Here is a 20,971-nt window from a genome sequence, read left to right as displayed (position 1 = left end):
GCGCGGTGCCGGCAGCGCGGTGCGGGCAGCCCCGTCCTTGCCGCGTGCCAGCAGAGGGAACTCACACTCCGCCGCTCCGCCACGCACGCCAAAATCACGGAGATTATCCCCTGTTTTCTGATTCACGTTTCTGAGCAGCCGCGAGCTCAGACGGCTGCGCAGGGCGCGGACAGGGCGTGGAGGCAGCGTCAGGTATAAATGGTCAACACAGAAAATCCCCAGCACAGTCCTGGACATAAGTCACGTAATATCTCTTACTATACAGAAACAGGACAAGAAGCCTGAAAAACAGCTTTATCCGGAGCTAAGCCTACAGGAGCAGCACTCAGAACGCAGCACTGGGTACCTAAAATAATTCTTTGCCATCCACAGCTTTGACACTCACACTGAGTTACAGTGGGTAAATGGAAAATGGGAGGAACAGCCGAAAATACCAACAGAATCAGAGCAAATTTGTCTGGCTGCAGTGAGAGATGAAAGGCCGATCCGAACGACACCCGGCTGGCACCTCTGGGGTTGGCATGTCGGCAAGCGATGTCAGGCAAGCGTTCCCAGATGTGTTAGTGGGTTACTGCGCAGGATTATCAGAAATGGTGTTAAACCTGGGGGAAAAAGCTGACCCTGCAGCATGGAAGTGAGTTACTGTATTTGCTCAACCTCCAACAGCACAGCCTGAGCTCAGAGGAGAAAAATGAGAGCGATACGTGGACTAAGTGAATCCAAATTTAAAAGCAGCCAAGGCAAGCTGAGCAGGGTGCTGGCGAATGTCAGGTCTCCGGTGAGACACTGGACTGCCCCTCCGTGCCCTGCCGAGTCCCCCCGAGCTCCGGCACACACGGCCTCTCCATCCCCCCCACCAGCACGGGCCAATTCCCAGGTTATTGGAGGAGAAAGCGAACGTGCCCGTCCCTAAACACCATCCCTGCTCATGGCAGGCTCCTCCGGCTGTGGTGCCCGGCTGAACCCTCTGGCTGGTGGAGACCCCTCGCTCTGCTCTCTGCCATCACCTCCTCCCCAAACACTGGACCGGGCTCAGCCCTGCGGGCAGCAAGAACTCTGCACCTGGTGCAGAGCCCGCTCCTCTCCCTGCACCCGTCCTGCTCTGATAAAAGGCCTTGGACTGACATAGGGGAATTTTTGCCAATACTGATAAAGGAATAAAACCCTATTAACAGCCCCAGGAGCCCAGCTGGGCTGGGAAAAACAGACTTTCCCTGGGAAAAGGCACCCATCAGCAGGCAACGAGTGAGGCTGACATTAAAAAAGGAGAGTGTCTGGCAGCAGCATCCTCTCCCAGGCCTTGTCATCTGCCTGTAAATCCGCTCCTCCCTCTCCTCGGCTGGCACATCCCAGCTCGGTGCCGGATCCCAGCGCTGCCCGATACCCCCGGGGCCGGAGCAAGGGACTGCGGGCACCGGAGGCACGCGCTGTCCCCACACACTGGTTCCAGGCATTGGCTGGGGTGTCCTGCGCAAGCAAACCCAGCGCGGACACGATCTCGCCTGCTGCACCGGTTCAGCCTGCAAACCTTTGGTCACCAGCCTTTCCTCAGCCTCCTCCCCAGCCAGGGTGGCCAGGGGACCTGTGTGCATCCTCCTCCTCTCCCCCAACTCCCCAGGCAGAGAAAGCCAAAGCCATGCTCTTCTCCTTCATCCCCAGCCCGGCACTCGCTGCGCATGCTGCCGAGGCCGGGCTGGGTTTGGCATCCTCCTGCCAACCCACGGCACTGGCACGAGGCTGCGCCACCCTCCCCAGACCCGCTCCCAGCTCCCGGCGCGAGGAAGCCAGGCTGGAAAACAGTCCTTTAGGGGCTGGGAAGCAACAGAGGAGAAGCGCCTGCTGAAACCGTGCGAGAGAGAACATGCCCGGAGGAAACCCAGGGCAAGAAAATCAGACTGGCAGGCGGCCCGCTCGCCAGGGGCCTGTCTCCCAGTTTGCTCGGCTTCCCTTGTAGCAGAAACGAGTCTCTCCCAGGGCAAGCCGAGCCCGTCCTTCGCCTCGCCCGCGGAGCACCGAGCACGCCGGCGTGCGGACGCCCTCCCCGTCCTCCTCCGCACGAAGCTGCTGTGCAGCCGGCTGCGCCCTGCCTCAGCACTGCACCCGCCTCTCCTCTCCCAGATTAATGCCGTGACATTTTGAAACCTCTCTCAGCTCATTAGGCAGTTGCGTAACGCACCCGGCTCCAACGCCGTTCAGCGAGCTAACCTAATTAATGGTGCCAGCTGCCAGCGTGTGCCACGCAGGGGAGGGGATGGCGAGGGTGGGCTCGCTTGCAAATGTGGCCACCGGACATCACCCAGCTCAGCTGGCTGTCCCCAGAGCAGCCAGGCAGTGTGACACCCGCCCGCTGGCACCACCAAGGACATCCCACCACCTGGGCGGTGTGGACGGGCGTCCTTCAACCCAAGAGCACTGTCACAGAAAGGGGCTTCACCCAGCGAACGCTGCCTGCTCCGTCCAGCTGCCGTTGCAAGCATGCAAGGAGGAGACGAGCCACTCATCCCTTACCTTCTCTCATTGCCAAAGAGCCGGGCCACTTCTTCTCTCCCAGGGCTACGGGCCCGGGTTCTCCGCTCTAGCCGCTTCCTCTCCACCTGGAAGGCCTCACGATTACTGATCCTAACGGCCTTGGGAACGTCGGCCAGGGTGGTGTACTGCCGGCTGGCTTTAAAAGAAAGGGGACGCCCCGCTTTTTCAGCTCCCCTTCCTACATCTCTGCTGCTGGAGTCCTTGTGCATGGGGCAACTGCTCTTCGAGTCCAAGGAGTTCAGAGAGAAGCTGTGAATCATTCGGTCGCCTGATCGGGTACCTGGGGAAGGAAAGGGCTGGGCATGCTCCTGCGAGGGCGATTTGGGATAACTGTACCTGTTGTTCGGGGTGCTGGGGCTGGGTGGGCTCGGCGGGGGCGGCAGCTGCTGCTCTTCCAGCTTCGAGTCTTGCTTGGTCTTCTCCAAGGAGAAGTACCCGCTCTCGACACGCGTCTTCCGCCCACAGTCTATCCGGTCTCCGTTCATGGAGCTCTCATCTAAGGGATGGAAAAGTCACCATGCTTGGTTTCAAGTCTGAGTTCTGCTTTTAACAGAAACCACCTTGATTCCACCCAGGAGAGGGGCAGGAAACGAGAGCAGAGACAGACTTCTGAGCCCCAGCCCCACATTGTGCCACCTCTTGCACCCTTGGCTTTTCCACCCCTGGCCACCCGTCACGCCCATGGAGATGGTGGGACGGTCTGCAGGGAGCTGGGCATGCCGGTCCAACCCTTGGGACAGGCTTGCACGGCTGAAAGACCTGAACCTTCAAACCAAGAAATGGACGGCTGCGGTCACCACTCTGCACCCATTTCCATCCCCGTCCTTCCCCACCCAGCACCGACCACAGCTCTGCAGGCGCAAGGCAACGGCCACCTCGCTCCCGGCAGCGGGGAGCAGACGGAAAGCGTTCCCCATCCGAGCGGGCAGATAACGGAAAGGGCCGCAGCGCGCGGGACCTGTCCGCGGCCCCGGCAGGAAGAGTCCCCAGCCCTTATTGTTCCAGGGAGAACAATGCCGCGGCCCCGGCGCCTTCCAGGGACTCATCGGGGAGACCAAACGTAAACAGGGCCCTGGCGCAGGGGCCAGAGGAGGAAGCGGCGCTCAGGGCTGGGCACAGCATGGCCCCACACGCTGCGGGTGCTGCGGACGCGGAGGGGCTGGAAAAGGCATTTTCCCCCTTGTTTTCCTCTGCAGTACCAGGGCAACATCACCTACGAGGCCAGGCAGCCCTGACTCCCTGCCGGGGCAGGATCGGGCCCCATGCCGTGTGGTCTTCCAGCACGTGACGCAAATTTTTTCCTTCCTGAACTCCAGCCCGTAACGCCTCGCCTGGGTCCCCACACAACACAACAGGGACGGAGGCTGCCTCCCCCTCCATGCTGGGATGCTCCAGGAACTGAACCCATGGAAAACTGCTCCCTGTACGGCGGTTTTCTGCCCTGACTGGGTCACCACAGCGTCACACCAGTGATGGCATCCCCATCCCTCACCTTCCTTGCTGTCCAGCACGGAATCCTTCAGGGAGCTGGCAGCCCCGGCCTGGCCTTGCACCGGGCTCTGCGCTGGGCTGATGCCGCTGCTCCCGTCCGCTTGGTCTTTGCCCCTCATCTCTTCCTGCCAAAGCGTGGACTTGGTGGCAGGGACCTTCTCCGCACTGGGGATGTTGCTGCTGGTCACGGCCATCTTAGCAGGACCAGGCTCCTAAAGAGAATGAGGGAGACAGCAGGGTTAGAGGGGTTTGCCACAGCTCCGCACCCAGGGTCCCCACGGGGCTGTCCCTGGAGGCGTAGGTCCCACGGGGCCTGGGTGCTGCCCACGACGCATGCCATGATGGGGACAGGGCTGCCCAGCCACGTGCCACCGCCACTTTCCCACGGGGACAAGCTCGCAGGTGGAAACCCTGCCCCAGGGCAGCGTGGTGGGGTGACGGGTGAGGACTTCCTAGGCCAAAGGGACCATCGCTGCTCTCACAGCAAGAGAGGAAATGTCCCTCACTGTCCGGCCCCGAGGAGGGCTCCTGACACCAGCCACACCTCCCCACGCATCCAGCTGGGAAAAGATCACAGAATCATAGAACGGTTTGTGTCCAAAGGGACCTTTCAAGGCCATCTAGTCCCAGCCCTCTCCAGTGAGCAGGGACATCTTCAACCAGATCAGGTTGCTCAGAACCCCATCCAACCTGACCTGGAACGTCTCTAGGGATGGGGCATCTCCCACCTCTCTGGGCAACCTCTTCCAGCGTTTCACCACCCTCGTGGTAAAAAATGTCTTCCTTACATCCAGTCTGAATCTCCCCTCTTTCAGTTTAAAACCATCCCACCTTGTCCGATCGCAACAGGCCCTGCTAAGCAGTTTGTCCCCATCTTTCTCATGAGCTCCCTCTAAGTATTTAAAGGCCATGATAAGGTCTCCCCGGAGCCTTCTCTTCTCCAGGCTGAGCAGCCCCAACTCCTCAGCCTTTCCTCGCAGCAGAGGTGCTCCAGCCCTCGGATCATTGTTGTGGTCTCCTCTGGGCAAGCCAACAAACGAAGGAGACCTTCGCCCAGCGCTGTGGCAGCAGAGGGGCTCACAGGCTTTGTTTTCGGATAGGAACTGCCCCTCCTGGTGCGGTGCACAGGAGGCTGTGGCCACCGACACGTAACTGCTTGGGACAAGCTCATCTCGTGCCCACGCAGCCTGGCCCCAAGTGGAGCAAAGCCTCGGCTCTTCCCTGGCACGCAGGGCCCCACGCGGCTCCACTCCGGCACAGCAGCTCTTCCCAAAAGCTGCCCAGAACATGTGTGGGGCTGTGCACCCCAATTTCTGTGCAACACACTGCAGAGCCTGCAAAGAAACGGGTCTGTCGGGTCCTGACTCACGGGGAACCGGGAAATGCTCCCCTCACCTCTGCCAAAACCCAGCATGGGGTGCCAGTGCATCCTCTGTAATTGATGCAAATAAACACAGCATCCTCCATTTCCCTCTCCATGCCCCTGGTCCTCCTCCACGTCCCCAGTCCACCTCCATGTCCCCAGTCCTTGTCCACAGCCCTGGACCTTCTCCATGTCCCTGGTCCTTCTCCAGGTCCCCAATACTTCTGCACACCCCCTGTCCCTCTGCGGGCTGGCTCGTGGGCAGCCACCGCCTCTCACCAACACAGACCAACACCGGGCTTCTCTCCCAGGTCTCGTTTGCCAGGTCTGAATTTTCTCAGTACTATAACTAACGTCAAAAAAAAACCCCGAACAACGAGGAAATCAAGCTACAGGACATGGGATGGAGGAGAAAATGAATTCCCTGCCACCAGCAGCTGCGTTGTTTGCTGGTCACAGCTGGCTTGCTACGGGCCACTGATAAAAAGAATAAAACCCAACCACCGCTGTACTCCTCCCGCGTGCTTTGGTTACAGGTTGCTTCTTTTAAAAAGGAAACACAACACTGCATTGAGCTTTATGCTATTTTATAACAATACTCATCATCTTAAACGCTTCTCTAGCTACCGCGGGGCTCTGGAGTCCATCAGATGATGATGCCATGGCAGCGGCCGCAGCCCGGGCAGCCCAGGTCCAGCGCACGCCCCAGAGAGGCAGCAGCTTTCACAACTCATTTAGGGTTTGGCTTTGTTCGCTACCAGATGTTTTGCTGTTGTCGTATTAAGCTTCTGCATTAACAGATTATTTTTCTTAAAGCCACCAATAAATCAATGACAATTAACCCTCCTCCAAAGTCTCCAGATAGTGGGAAGTTTCCTGGCTGCTTGTTTCCTTTCCATGGAGCAGGGGAAAGCCAGGAGCACCCGAGCCAGCGGCCGCAGGCTGGGGACACGGGCTGCAAGGGGCATCCCCTCCATCTGCCCTCCCACCGCAGCAGAGCCATGGCTGGGTTTTAGCCCTGCACCTCCAAATTGGCATTCGCAGCACCGGAGCTGCCGGAGCATCTCCCAGGGAGCGGGTCCTGGCTCCGTGCACAGCCACAACAAGCAGAAAATGACCTCAATTTTTAAAACAAACACCCTTGGAAATTTCACCCTAAAGGAATGCGGCGTTGGAGGTAAATGATCCGGAGTTCAGGGGCGTCCTGCTCGAGGGGATGCTGCCCGAGCAGCGGGTCGCAGCAGTCGATCTCCAAGGGCCCTTCCAACCTCAACCATCCTCTTTTTCATTGATCCGAAAGCCCAAAGCTCATCGTCAGCGTTTATATATCCCTTACGCACACCTCCATATAATTATTTGTAGATATGTATTAAATTAGACAGAGATATGAGGGCAAAAAAGTGGTCTACAAGCAAGCAGAGAAATTAACTCTTTGCTGCTCAGCAGTACGAACGGCTCCAAAAAGGACCGTGCACCCAAATCGGCCTCACTGAGTGTGTCTGGGCACGCTCTGCCTACCCGAGCCTGCCGCACGCCTGTGCAAACCCGTCCTGCAACAGAGGGCTGCGCCTCAAAACCCAGATTTCAGCCCCAAATCCTGCCTCGATTTCCCAGGGACAGCGGGCAAGCACAGGCAGCCAGCCCAGTCTCTCCCGCCGCCTGCACCGCTCTGCCGGAGCATGGCAGAAGCCGCAAGGCAAACCTGCCTAAGACCACAACCTGCTTGCAAAGCAAAGGTGAAAACACCTCTAAAGATACACCCAACAACTCCTGCTCAAAAATCTGCAGCTGGAGCGACGTTCCCAGATTCACCTGCATCGCTCCCACCCCAGTGATTCTGCAGGGGGAAGACGCAGAATGAGGAGGGGAGCTGAAAATGGCCCTGAGGCCCCAGGAGCGCCTGGCTGCAGCCAAGCTCTGCTGTAGCACAGACAAGGAAAAACTACGTGGGGAGTGAGAAAAAGCAGAAATATCCATTGCTTTTCTTTCTTTTTTTTTTTTTAAATCACAAAGGTGTCCGTCCCTCCCTGAGTGGCTCTCAGACATGATCTGCTGACAGATTAGCGGGCGGCCGTCTTTAGAAAGAAATTAGGCTTTCTCTGCCGGCACACGGAGAGCGAGCTGAACAGCCGCCAACTTCAGGAGGAGCCATTTCACAGAGGGGGATTTGGTGCTGATTTTCTCCTCTGCATCCTCTCTCCTTCCCCGAACCAGCCACCCACATCACCACGACTCGGAAGATGCCGGGAAAACGCTCCTTGGGTTTTCCTTCTGCCTTTGCAGATCGCTCGCAAGCGCCCGACATCGCAGCATCCGTCTGGTGGCGAGTCCCACGCGGAGGTCGGTTTCGCAAAAGTGAATTTAAGTCTTTTTCCAGCGCTACGGGGTTGGGAGTGATGGGATGGAGATGGTGGAAGGAGGACTGCAAGGGGGATGGGGCTTGGGGTGGATCACCCTGCTCCCTCCCTCGCGCAGGAGGGAGCAGGGTGGTCCACCCCAAACCATGGTGAGGAAAAGTGCCACCAGGTTCCACGCTCACGCCATCCCCAAGCATCTGGGGAGCCCACCCGCCCCCGGAGAGCCAGCATCCTTCCCGCAGCCGCTTCCCTTATTTGGTGCTCAGGAGCTCGGATCCTGTACGGTTTCCAAGAAGTTGCCATGGTGATGAAATGTAACCCAGAATGATGTTTTGCTGGCTCTCCGCCTCGTCCCTCTCCTGAACCCAGCCTGGGCTTAGCGTTGTGCTGGGGATGGAGTGATTGTCCCCGCTCTGCTGCACCAGCTCGCTGGGGTGTCCCAAACGTAGCAGCCCCCTCCCTGGGGCTCGAGGACGGGCAACTCATCACACATCAGCTCTCGGCCACAGAAGGTGAAGGCATCTTCCCCAGAGCATCACCCCAGCCAGCACTGGAGGGGCTGTGGCGACCCCAGCCCTTGGCAGGGGGTGGCTCAGACTTCCAGCCTGATGTGCAACAAAGGCTCATCTAACGCCGCAATTTTTTTTCCCATCACCCAGAACCTCTTTATCCGGCGGTGGAAACCTGATTCAAACAAACACCGTTCAAAACCCACCCACAGCCTGGTTTGCACCAGGACTATGCCGGTGACTTCTTCAAAGGGGACCTGAAAACCGGGGCTCGGGGGAGCCCCGATGCTGTTTCCAGCCCCCAGCGCCGCATCCCGGCTCAGCCAGAGAAGCCCTCCCAGCCGGTCCCCCGCAGCGGTGGGACACGCACCCAGAGGTCAGGCAGCCTCAGGGACACGGCTGTTCTCAGCCCCGGCAAGGGACGAGGGTGGCCTCGGGGTCACGTTCCCCATCTGTGGGATTCTCCCCCACTCGGGCCACGTGGGAGCCCAGCAGGAACGAATGAGTCACGGCCAGCCCCGCTTTTTACCATTTATAGTCAAAGTGAGCACGAAGCCACCGCCGGGTCCCTGGAGAGCCCGGCTCCGGCCCCCGGAGCTCCCAGCCTGGCCCTGGCCTTTAGTATTTTCCTTTCATTCCCATTATCTCTCGGGTCATCTCAAAGGGGGTAACCGGAGCCAGATGGAATTTCATCCTGTTTTGGCCGAAATGGCCCATGAAAGGCCAGCATCTCTCCCCAGTCGCCCACGGGGACCACGCGGGTTTGCGGCCGCTGCCGGGACAGCGTGTGCAGGGCTGGTGCCAAAAGACATTGCCCGGGGAGGGGGTGAAATGTGGCCCCAAAGCAGCCAGAAAAGCAGTAGCAGTAGCGTGTGACCCCGGGAAGTGATGACCAGGAATTACTTCACGCCGTCCTGCTGCCCTGGCTTGCCCCGGCTCTCACCCTCTGCGCAGGCAGCATCAGGGGGCTGGCAGAGTGCTGGTCCGGCTGGTTTGGGGGGATCTTCCCCAGAGGCAGAGCAATGTTGCGGCCCTGAGAGGGAGGCAAGGGACCAGGCGACAGTGTGTGTCCCCCCGGGGTTACCTGGGGAGTTGGGGGCTCTACCTTCCTCTTCTTCTTCTGATTCTGCTTGTTTGTCCTCGGATAGACTATCAGCATCTCCAGCCACCTGCGGGCAGAGAAAGAGCAAAAGGTGAGGTCTGTGCCAAAGGGTAGCACGCAGGGATGGGAGTGTCGCACTCCACTGTGGGCTGTAACGCGGCTTCCTGCAGGCTGCGGACCCCAAAGGTGCTCCCCCCCACCAGCCCATCCCACCTCCAGGATCCTATCTCCCCCGTGGGAGACGCAGCCCCATCCCACCTCCGGGATCCCATCTCCCCCGTGGGAGACACAGCCCCATCCCGCCTCCGGGATCCCATCTGCCCCGTGGGAGACGCAGCCCCATCCCGCCTCCGGGATCCCCATCTCCTCCATGGGAGACACAGCCCCATCCCACCTCCGGGATCCCATCTCCCCCATGGGAGACACAGCCCCATCCCACCTCCGGGATCCCATCTCCCCCATGGGAGACACAGCCCCATCCCACCTCCAGGATCCCCATCTCCTCCATGGGAGACGCAGCCCCATCCCACCTCCGGGATCCCATCTCCCCCGTGGGAGACACAGCCCCATCCCGCCTCCGGGATCCCATCTCCTCCATGGGAGACGCAGCCCCATCCCGCCTCCAGGGCAGGCTGCCCGCAAGCGAACCACTTGCTCGCTCCCAAGATGGAGCATCCACCCTTCGCCCCAACCCCCAGCCTGCCGGGGTTTGCAACTCGGCCGCAAGCACAGCCCCGAGCTGGAGCCGGGCACAGGGAGGAGCTCAGCCTCTCCAACCCGGTCAGGGTCAACCAGGTAAAGAGTATCCAAAAATTATCCCAACCAGCTCCTGGGAGAAAAATGAGGCAAGAAAGGAGGGGAGAAGGGATGACCCCGGGCTGCTTTGGTTCAAACCTCGCTCACAGCAAGAGCGAGGTCAGTGCCAAGGCTGACATGGGACAGGGATTTGAGGAGCCTGAAAGACTTCCGAGAGGGACAGAGCCTCCGGCAGGACCTTCCCCCTTCAGCGATGCCAACGCCCGCACACCGCACACAAAGCGCTTTTGTCCAAGCCAGAGCAGCGTGAACTTGGCATTGAGAAGCCGCTTGTTTGTGGGACCCTCCCGTGACCTCCCGCCGCGGCCTGACAACCTGCCCCTGCATCTCTGCGAGCTCCACGGGGATCGGCGGAGCACTGGGAAACATCCCTGCTTCGGACGTCCCCGCTTCCCTCTCCCGCTCCCCCCACTTTGCACGCTGCTGCTGTAAAGCGTTTTTGAGATGACCACATCAAGTGCGTTCTGGTTAAGCAATAAATGCCAGAAGCACGCAACGAACGTAAAACAAATTCTCCCCCGGTTGGGGAAATCTTCCTGCCGTGCTGGAACTGCAAATGAAACCCGCCTGGCTCGGACCCAGAGCGGGACCGCTTCGGGATGATGAACGCTTGCAGCGAGGAGCAAACACGCCGCTTCGAAATCCAGCACCAGGCCAAGGAGCAATAAATCAGCCCCACCTTGCTCTGCAATGCCTTTCCCTCCCATGCGGCGGGCAGGACCGAGCTGCGAGCTGGAGCGTGGGGAGAGGGAGAACAGAGCAGGGTTTTGGCACGTTTTGGGGCGTAGCCATGGCTCTGGCTGGAGGAGAGGAGCTGGCTCCCCCGTGCCACGTTCCCTCTGTGTCTCTGCAGCCCGGCTCCGCAGCGGCCGCAACCCCACGGCTGCAAACGGGGCCGGGGCGGTGGCCGTGCCATCGGAGGATGGGTCTGCCGGCCCGAGGCGGTGCACGGAGCGGGAATCACCCATGCTCACACGTCTCAGTAGGGCAGGGAAGTTTCAACGTGCAAAAACATATATCTGATCAAAATCCCAACCTCATGGTAGAAAAACGCCTATTTCAACCAGTATTTACCAAATGGGGGAAGTCACAAAGAAAATGCTTGGAAATAGAAGTCCTCTCAACAGACAGCACTGATAGCCGCTGCCGGGGCGTGGGCAAGCAGGAGACGCCGTGCCTCGGGAAGAGTGGGAAAAAGCGAGCGTTTCATCCCGTCAACTTTCTGCTCCAGCTTCGAATGTCAACAAACGTCGGGAGGGAGGCACCGAGCTCCAGACACCCCGTCTGGGAAACGCTCGCAAGTGAGCAGCAGCTCCGTCGCAGTCCGTCGCTGCGTGCTGGCGGCTTCACCCCGAGCCGGCACACGAGCGACGGACGAGGATGCTTCTGGGTCACCATCCATCACCCGGAGTCGGGAAATCTACCGCGATTTCCTCATTTTAGTGGCCTACTCTTCAGTGTTGCTGAGCAACTGCACCCCAGCGGCAGGCGCTCATACGAGCGATGGTTTTTTAATTCTCCTCGGAGGTCAGACGCACCGCTGGGCGCAGGGGGGTGGGCGGCATCCCCGCGGGGAGCGAGCGGGGCGAGGTGGGCGCTGCCGAGGCCAGTCCGGACGGGGACAGGGTAAATGCAGAGCGGGCAGCCCCAGGAGGCCACATCTGCCCAGGGATGGATGAGGATCAGATCCCGGGATTACAGGACCTGTGGCTGGCGTGGGGACAGGACCCGTGCCAACTGGCTGAGTGCCTGACCGGGTGCTGTGCTAAAAGCACCGTGGCGTCACCCCAGCACCCATCAGCTCCAACCCCATCCTGGTGCTCACCAAGCTTCTTCCCCTGCCCAGCAAACAGCTGCTTTCTGCTGGGGCTCAAGCTGCCACGGCCAGTCCATCTCAGCATCAGACGCACCCTCGGAGCACCCACAAACGCTCCGGTGTAGCTCAGCTCGCTCCCGGCGATAAACACCGCTGGCAGTGCCGTTCTGCAGCAGGGAGCGGGATATCGCCCAACGGCACACAACAAAATTGACCTGAAAATGGTGGCCTTCTTATGTAGGGCGAGACTCGGGACCATCTCGGCTCTGGTGCCTGGCCAAGGCTCCCAGCAGAGGCTGAGGTTCCTTGAGCACCGGCTCTGAAAGGTGTCCGGCATGTTGGGAGGCCTCAGGCTCCAGCCCGGCACGGCCGAGCACGCGTGCTGGGCGTGGAGGAAGGACTTCAACCATCGGCTGCCACACAGCTCACGCTCGCACCACAAATCTGGTGGCTCGGGGGGTGCTCAGGCCCCCGCTCTGCTGCAGAGCACCAGGCGACAGCAGGGGAGCGGGGAAGGGGAAAGAAACCTCGTCCTTGCCAAAAAGGCGGAGGAGACCAGAGCTGACTGCGGGGCAGCAGCTACCCCTGGCTCCCAGGACCATCCCTGCAGCAGGCTGTGACCGTCACTCGGCGATCAGCCTGGGTACCCGGCCTTCAGCAAGGTCCTACCCGCCCTCCTCTTCCTCCCAGCCGAGGGAAGAGCCTTGCGGCGGCTCAGCCCCGGACCTGCACTCACCCGCTGATGATCTCCTTGTTCTCGGCCCGGATGAAGTGCTCTTTCTCCGGCGTCAGGATGCACAAGGAGAATTTCTGCCCTGTCCGGCTCTCCCCGTCCACCACATCCATGCACTGGTTCATGTTGATGGTGCCCTGCGGGAGGGTTGTCGGCTGCGAGGGGAAGGAGAAAGGAGTAACGTTTAAGGAGAGAAGAGCAGACGAGTGCAGAGTTGAGCCCTAAAACCTCTCCCAGTGGACACCGGGATCCTACACACCAAGATGCTCTGCCCACGAGCACCCAGACCCACCCACGTGCCGTGCCGGCACACAGCAAAGCCCTGCGCCGCACACCTGGGGACGCAGACCAGCAGGCAGGACTCCTGCCAGCCCAGTCCAGTCCAGCCCAGTCCACCGCTGCCAGCAAGATGCTTCTCCTGCGCCGAACGCCCAGGGAAGGATGGCTGTCACGCTGCAGCACAGGGACACCAAGGCAAGGCACCCAGCTGGGTGCTTCGGGTTTGCGGCTGCAAGCCACCTGGGTGCTCAGGCACTACGGACAGACAGACAGACACGCCTGCCAGGTTTTTCCCGTTAAAGTTAACAGAACATGGAGTTTGCAGGGAGGGACGCAGCGTGGAAGGGACCCTGTTTGTCTGACGGGCTTTGCAAACACAGTGTCACCTCCCGGCTCCCTTGCTCCCAGCAGCCGCAGCCGAGTGGGACAGGCGGTGGCCCTGCTGGCCCGAGGGGACGTGGAGGGACCCGGAGGGGTGTCAGCACTGACAAGAGGTGACAGGTCCATCTGGAGCAGCACTGGCTCATCCGATTACAGCGTGGCCACCCGCTCCCTATGCACGGCACCCGCAGCCCTCCCTCCCCGAGCAGCCATGCCATGTCTCCCCATCCCCTGGCCAGCCTGCCTGTGCCCCACCAGGCTCGGTGACACTGGGATCCCCCCACATCCCGACACAAACCTGCACCTGGGGCATAAATGACCAGGCAGACTGACCCCCCTGAGCTGCCAACAGTACTGAAGGAACACCCAAAGCAGCCCGCAGCCACGTCCTCACCCCGCCAAAGGCTCCCTGCGCCCTCCAGATGGACGAGCCAACAGGGAGACGGATTTTTGGCAGATGCTGTTAAGGTTTTTACCATGGAAACCAGTTCCCCTGCCAGCAAAACCCCTTCAAAGGCAGCCTGCACCATGCAAAGAAGGGGAGACTGGGGAGAGCTCGACGGCCTCAGCCTACACTCCCCAGAAATTCAGATCAGCCCCTCAGGGCCCCCCAGTTCACCCATCTGTGGGTCATGGGAAATAGGCCCCTTCCCCAGGAAAAGGGCTTTCCCCGCAGCCGTGTCCCCAGACGGGAGCATCCTACGACAGCCCACGGGTGGCATGGAGCCGTCATGGGTGCTGCAGCACCAGCGCCCAGCACCGGCACACGAATGTGACCGGTGGCACATCAGGGACACCAAAACCTCCTTTTTTCCTTTGTGGAAGCCAGCATCAGCATCCACGGACCCCGTGGGCCGCAGCGAGGGAGGGAAAGCAAAGCCGAGCCCAGACCCCCAGCACGGCGCATGCACGGCCGCCCGCCCGGCACCGCTGCGGGTAGTCGGCTCCTAAGAGGATTTTTTTGTCTTAGACAACAAAAATAAAACCCCGCTTTCCGGGAGTTATAAAAACCCAACGGAAAAACTTTCTCCTGCTCCAAGTGGAGTCTTGAAACGTTTTTGTCTCGCTGGCCTTCAGCACAGCCAAGGACTGCAAGGTCTGTGCCCGACCCCCCTCCCCACCCAGAGCATGTTTGCACCGGGGAACACAACCAAGATGGGGAAGGAAACGGGATGAGGGCAGCTCCCCTGTCCCTCATGGGGACCCTGGGCCACTCAGACCCTCTTGCCACAGACACCGCTTGACTCCCCGGGAGGCCCCGCAGGGATTTGGCAGGGAGCTGGCACAGGAGGGGAGACGGCTCCCCGCGAAACCCGCCTGCTCGCCTCCCTCCTTCACCCCACGGCAGCATTCAGGGCGGCTTCCCCACTGCTCACGCCCAGCCCCGACCCAAGCGTGCCCGGAGCGGAGGAGCCGGTTTGGGGCCCCCACACCTCCGGGCTGGCCCTGTGAAGTGGTTTTGCTGCACACCCCTCCTCGCGACGGTGAACGCTGCATCTCGCGCAGCCCGACGCGTCGGTCCCCGTCCACCACCGCGCCTTCGAGCCGCCACGCCAGGAGAGGGGCTGCGAGAAAAGCTGGGACTGCCCCTCTTGCACCCGCAGCCAGCGGCAGGACGGGCACCAGGGACAAACCCTCCACGCCACGGCAGCCCCCCTGCACCCCCACACCTCTCGGCAGGTGGAAGCCGACAGATCAGCATCCTCGCTCGCTCGCGATGTAAATTCTTTTACACCAGTTATTTCCTCCCTCGGAGGCAGCGCAGGCACTTTGAAGCAAAGCAAAAAGCGAACGGTGCCAGGCGGAAAGGTGCGCACGCACGTGCCAACTCCATCGAGGAAAAGGCTGGGGCTCGGGCAGCACTGCACCCCGAAACCAGCCGGGGATCCCCAGCCAGAGGAGCTGGCAATGGCGCGCGGCTGCTCTCCCCGAGGAACCAGGACAACCGGGACAGCCCTCGTGGCTCTGCCATCCCGCGATGCTGCCCGGGAAGGGCTCGGGCTCCGGCTGGCTCTGCCCCGGCTCCCAGCGGCTTCATGGGGTGGTGGGGTGGGAGCAGGAGACAAGGACACACAGACCCCCTCCCCGCCTCTGAGCACCCGCTCCTAAGCTGTGGGGTTCCTCAGGGCTGCGGATCCCCGGGGAATCCCAGAATCCCAGCATGGCAGGGGTTAGAAGGGACCTCTGTGGGTCACCCAGCCCAACCCCCTGCCCAAGCAGGGTCACCCACAGCAGGCTGCACAGCACCGCGTCCAGGCGGGGCTGGAATATCTCCAGAGAAGGAGACTCCACAGCCTCCCTGGGCAGCCTGGGCCAGGGCTCCGTCACCCTCAGAGGGAAGAAGTTCTTCCTCGGGTTCAGCTGGAGCTTCCTCTGCTTCAGTTTGTGCCCATTGTCCCTTGTCCTGTCGCTGGGCACCACTGGAAAGAGTCTGGCCCCATCCTCCTGACACCCACCCTGCAGATATTTGTAGGCATTGATAAGGTCCCCTCTCAGCCTTCTCTTCTCCAGGCTGAACAAGCCCAGCTCCCTCAACCTCTCCTCGTAGGAGAGATGCTCCAGTCCCCTCACCATCCTCGTAGCCCTGCGCTGGACACTCTCCAGCAGCTCCTCATCTTCCTTGAACTGGGGAGCCCAGCACTGGACACAGCACTGCAGATGGGGCCTCACTAGGGCAATGTAGAGGGGAAGGAGAACCTCCCTCGCCCTGCTGCCCACACTCCTCCTAACGCAGAGCTGGTCCCCGGGCTGGTCCCAGGCCAGGTGAGGACAGCGCGGCTCCGGCAACTGGAAGGGAATAAATAACTGCAAAAGCAGGGAGGTGTTATCCGGCGGAGACGCCAAAACAATAACAAGGCTGGGACTCCAACCCGCCCTTTGAAGAGCAGATGCTTTGATACAGGGTTGAACCCAGCGTCGGACCCCGGGGCCACGGGGAGGCTTCGCGTCCTGGTGAGGCAGGAGTGGCCACTCCGGCTCAGCTCCGGCTCCAGCTGCTGGCTTCAGCCGTTCCCTGCCTCGGGGACAGCCCCGTCCCCGGGTGCTGGCCCTGCCTTTGCCACTTCCCATGCTGCTGTCGATGCACAGGACACCATGACAGGCACCACCGCGAGCAGCAGCTCCCCTCGGTGCCACCAGCACCTCCGGCCCGGCGAGCGGAGCGGCTACGGCCGTGTGCCAGCGCGGGGAAGGCAGCACCCGCACCATATGAGCAGCTACAGCGCTCCACGCTGCCAGTATCAGCAGAGGAACCCAAGCCAGGAAACAATCGCGTTGCTGTTTCCCTCTGGTATGACAGATCCTTATTTACACACACACGTGCTCACAACATCCCCCTCCACGCTACACAAAGCCTATAGTACGCTCTCCTCCTCCTCCTCCTCTCCCTTCCCGTGTGCCCAGCACGCGAGCCACGCCACGCTCTCCACATCCACAACCCCAGCAGCCTCCGGACGAGGTGCAGGGACCTTCGGACGGATGCTCTTAGGATGCAGAGCCCAGCAGCAACCCCACCTTGGACAGTGGAAGGAGGGGAAGAAAAAATGGGGATCTCTGACAAGCCTGAAGGAAGAAACCCCCAGCGGGGCATTACTGGGGAGACGCAGGTGCTGTGGCAGGAGGAAGCACAGTGCTGGATGCTCTGTGAGCGACGAACTCCCAGGCACTGGGGCTAATGCTGTAAGTCAGCAGGGTTTATCTGCAAGAGTCCCTCATTTCCACACGGCTTTGCAAGGCTAAGGTAGAAATACAGGATTATTTACATTCAAAAATCTCCAAATTTTCCCCAAGTACCTTCCCTATCATTTCTGACACGTGTGCATCGTAGGAGCTCGATCCAAAGCACAACAGAGCTTCACTCAGCAATGTACAGAAGATGTTTTCCAAGCAGGTAACCCTGCGATCAAGCTCCCGAGGGGCGGCTCTGCCACGGCCTCGGTGGGACGCAGCCAGTGCCCACGCTGTTCTCCAGGGCTATTACACAACGTGGGCTGCCGAAATCTGGAACACAACCTTTAAAGAAAGGCGATGGGGCAGGGGGAGGAGGAAACCGAACAAAAAGGACATTTTACTTTCTGCCAAGAACCAGGAAGGGAAAAAATAAAAAACAAACCCACAACCATTTGTCTATCTCGCATGGCGGGCTGGTTGCCTTGGCACCGGGGCCCGGCTGTCCCAGGGGGGAAATCGTGGCTCTGCCATCCCGCGACGCTGCCCGGGAAGGGCTCGGGCTCCGGCTGGCTCTGCCCTGGCTCTGCCCCGGCTCCCAGCACCGCCCCAGAGCAGCAATGAGCCTGCAGTGCCTGGGGAAAAGACGTCCGTGCTGCCTCCGCAAATGCTTCTCGACAAATGTTAACTCTCCGAGCTAAAATATTAATGAGGGTGGCTGCCGACGAGCGCGCTGCTCATTCGCAGCGCTCCTGAGCTCTCTGCAAAGGCAGCCGCCGTGTTTGCTAAAAGCCTCCCCCATCCCCGGTGCCCGGGCTCGGCTGACGGCGGTGCTCGAGGCGGGATGCAAGCGGGATCTCGGCTGGGCTGCGGCACGGGAGGGAGCGAGACCCCGCTGCCGCATCGGAGCAGCGTGGAGACAACCACGCCTTGGGCCAGGGCAGCGGCGCAGCTTGGACGGGCAGCTCCCGGCACCAGCGCGGCACAGGGAGCCCACACCAGCGCCGCCTCCACCACTCCCACCCTGAAGCCATCAGCAAGAAAGCACCAACTCCCTGTAAAGTCGCAGGGAGCTCCCTTTCCAGCCGTGCGAGGCTACGCGCCGTCTCCCTAAACCCCAGCCGGGGACGCGCCGCGGGCACTCAGCCTACCGGTGCCGGCGGGGTGGCCACGGTGTGCCGCGAGCTGGCCCGGCGCCGGGCGAGCGGGGCTGGCACAGCAGCGGGGCTTTAACGAGCGTTTTAGGCTTCCCGCCACGAGGCTATCGATACGGCCACGACGCGACCCGGGCTCTGCGGCGGGCAGATTTTATTACACTTATAGATCGTCTAACAGGCTCAGCATCCTGGATTTATTAAATTAGACAAAAGGCTCTTGAAAACAACCTCTGCGGGCTCTGCGAATGGATGGACTGGAGCAGTCACCCATCACAGGGGAGCAGCAGGTTGTGCTCCTCCATCCCACACCTCCCCGCACGCAGGAGCACTCCCCATCCCCACGGCAGCTCTCGGCTCTCCACGCGAGCAAGAGGCAGGCATCGCTTTTTGGCCACCTGAGCACACCTTTCCCACCTCCAGCCTTCCTGTATCGCAGCTGCTGCCCAGCGAAGCCACTGAGAAACCTCTGCCTTGCTCGGGCCGTGCACCAGGCAAGAGAAAAGCAGGGTTTTACCGTGGGCAAGGGAAGGCACCAGAGGTATCGAGCATCACGCGTCCCCCTGCACCTCCACGTGCACACCTCGTGCCCCTGGGCAAGAAACAGGGGAAGATGCCCCCAGATCTCACTGCTGCCTGGACCCTCCAGCCAGGCAGAAGCCACCGTCCCCGTTCACAGACGGAGGCACATGCGATGCTCTGCAGATATGACCTTGGCACGTGCCGATGTGGCTCCGCACCGGCAGCAAACCCGGCTCGGGGTGCTGCCAGCAGCCACCCTGCGCAGGCGCAAGGACAGGACAGGACACCCGGGGCACAGCCACCAACACAGAAACACCCTCCCGGCTGGATAAATGCCGAAACACTCCCCCCATCCCCATCACACATTTCCCCATCGTCAGCCCCTGCTTGTTCATCACGGGGACCAACAGCCGGCTCCTGAAATGCGTTTTGCCGGAGGAGCTCCCTGCAGTCCCAGGTCACCCACCCCAAGGAACCGGCTCAGGGAGCTGGGCTTGGAGGACGGGTTCACAAACCCCGTGCACCCCTGTCCCCGCATGTCAGGCCCCTGCGGAGCCTGCCCGAGCCTCCACCAGGAGATAAAACAACCGCAGCTCCACTTTTGCCAGGGGGAAGGAATTTTCTTCCCTCAGAGCAGTCTGGGGAGGGGGCAAAGCGCAGGGGCCGGGCAGGAGAGTTCAGCCAGCGGCCGCTTTTAAGCGGAGTCGGTGTTTACGTCCCCAGACAGCGAGTCTAAACACCGAGCGAGGCTGCGAGCTGGCCGCAAGCACCCTCGGGCTCCTCTCCCACCCAGTGCCACCCCAGCGAGGCACGGGCAGCACCCATCCCGGGGGTGCCCAGGCAGCCAGTCTGGGGCCACGCATCCCACCCGCAGCCCCATCCCCACGGGCGCCCATCCGGGGAGCGCGCGCTGGAGCGGAGCGAGCCCGGCCGGGGCTGCGCGGGAGGCTGGAGCTGGCTCGTCTTGGCCTTATATGGCGATTTTCGCACCAGTGTTGCAGCTCCCAGCTGCTCCCCACCCCAAAGCGGGGTCGGGAGCTGGCAGCCAGAGCCTAGCCTGCTTCTTTCCTGTTAACCTCTTTCCTGCTGAACGGCCTCTGAGGGGTCTGCGCACAACGGGGACGGCCGTATGCTGTCCTGACACAACCGCCTGCACCGGGCACGGAGCGTCGGCAAACCCGGCGGTGGTCACCAAGCGGGTGCAACCTCCCTCGGTGCTGGGGTCCGACTCTCTGGGTCCTCGGCAGCATCCCCAAATCCAGGGGGACCTCGCACCCATGCACACACGCTCCACGTTCAACGCTGCTGGAGGGGAAGAGGGACAGAAAATGCGGAGAACATCAGCACCATGACGGGAACAAACGCAAGATCCCACCGGGATGGGGGTCGAGGGGTCACTCCAAGCCACCATCCTGGCTCTTTGGGGACAAAAGCAAAAGCCCAGCACTGCACCAAGAGCTTGGAGCAGCCGCTCAACCCATATGCCAGCTCTTCAGGGACCAAAGCAAAAGCCCAGCACTGCACGGCCACTTGCTGGCCCTGCCATGCTGAAGGCACCATCCTGCAGCCCTGCAAACCCAAGAGCTATTTCTCCCTCTTGCTCTCTGGGATTTAAACGCATTCAAAATGCAAAATGTCCTTCTCCCTGCTAGCAGGGGGCTGGGAGGAATATATGATAATGGATCCGACCCCATCTGCTCGCAGCTGCCAGCATGGCATCCTCCCTGCTCCCCGACTCACAGGCTCAACAGCAACCTAGACGGAGGGAAAGCAAATTATCTGCAGTGTCCAAGCGAGTTGTCATGGTAATCAGCCCGATGGCAAAGGCCTGGCAAGACCATGCGCCGGGACACTACACACGGCAAGGGACCAGAGCTTGGTGCAGGCAAACCGCAGGCGAATTGCCTGGAGAGGGAACCGCAGCGGTTTGGGGGTGGGAAGGAAAGGTGGGCTTCATGTGCATCTCGGTATTTGAATTTTAAATTGCGCTGTTCCAAATTGGCCTTGTCAACGTTATTCTCCACCCCCTCGGTGTAGGAGACGAGTCCCAGGCGGTCCCTGTGCCGCGCGCTGCAGGCACTCACCACCACCTCCCCGCACGTCCCTCCCCAGAGGCAAAGGGCTTCACCAGAACATCGGCAACCACGTCCCCAGCGCAGGACTCGTGAGGTCACCCGCATGCAGAGATGGTCATAAACACGGTGATGCCAATTTTGGAAACAGTTCAGGAGGCGGAAAGCTTGCATCGAAGGA

General features: G+C 60.9%; 1 protein-coding gene across 9 annotated transcripts in view; it reads right to left on the bottom strand.

Annotated features, from left to right (window-relative positions):
* The window catches only part of MPRIP (myosin phosphatase Rho interacting protein), an 82,950-nt gene that overhangs the window by 34,229 nt on the left and 27,750 nt on the right, over positions 1-20,971 (bottom strand). For 4 of the 9 annotated variants that reach the window (XM_075436670.1, XM_075436675.1, XM_075436674.1 and 1 more), the window contains exons 4-8: positions 12,720-12,871; positions 9,334-9,418; positions 4,022-4,232; positions 2,866-3,025; positions 2,509-2,778 (exon numbers count right to left, since the gene is read on the bottom strand). In XM_075436670.1, coding sequence (XP_075292785.1) covers positions 2,509-2,778; positions 2,866-3,025; positions 4,022-4,232; positions 9,334-9,418; positions 12,720-12,871 — 878 coding nt within the window. Of the gene's footprint in view, positions 1-2,508; positions 3,026-4,021; positions 4,233-9,333; positions 9,419-12,719; positions 12,872-20,971 lie in introns of all 9 variants that reach the window. The other 5 variants (XM_075436677.1, XM_075436678.1, XM_075436679.1 and 2 more) reach the window with 3 other exon arrangements.

The sequence above is a fragment of the Opisthocomus hoazin genome, chromosome 15, assembly GCF_030867145.1.
Source record: "Opisthocomus hoazin isolate bOpiHoa1 chromosome 15, bOpiHoa1.hap1, whole genome shotgun sequence".
NCBI classification, from domain to species: domain Eukaryota; kingdom Metazoa; phylum Chordata; class Aves; order Opisthocomiformes; family Opisthocomidae; genus Opisthocomus; species Opisthocomus hoazin.
This window is presented reverse-complemented; position numbering and strand designations above follow the sequence as displayed.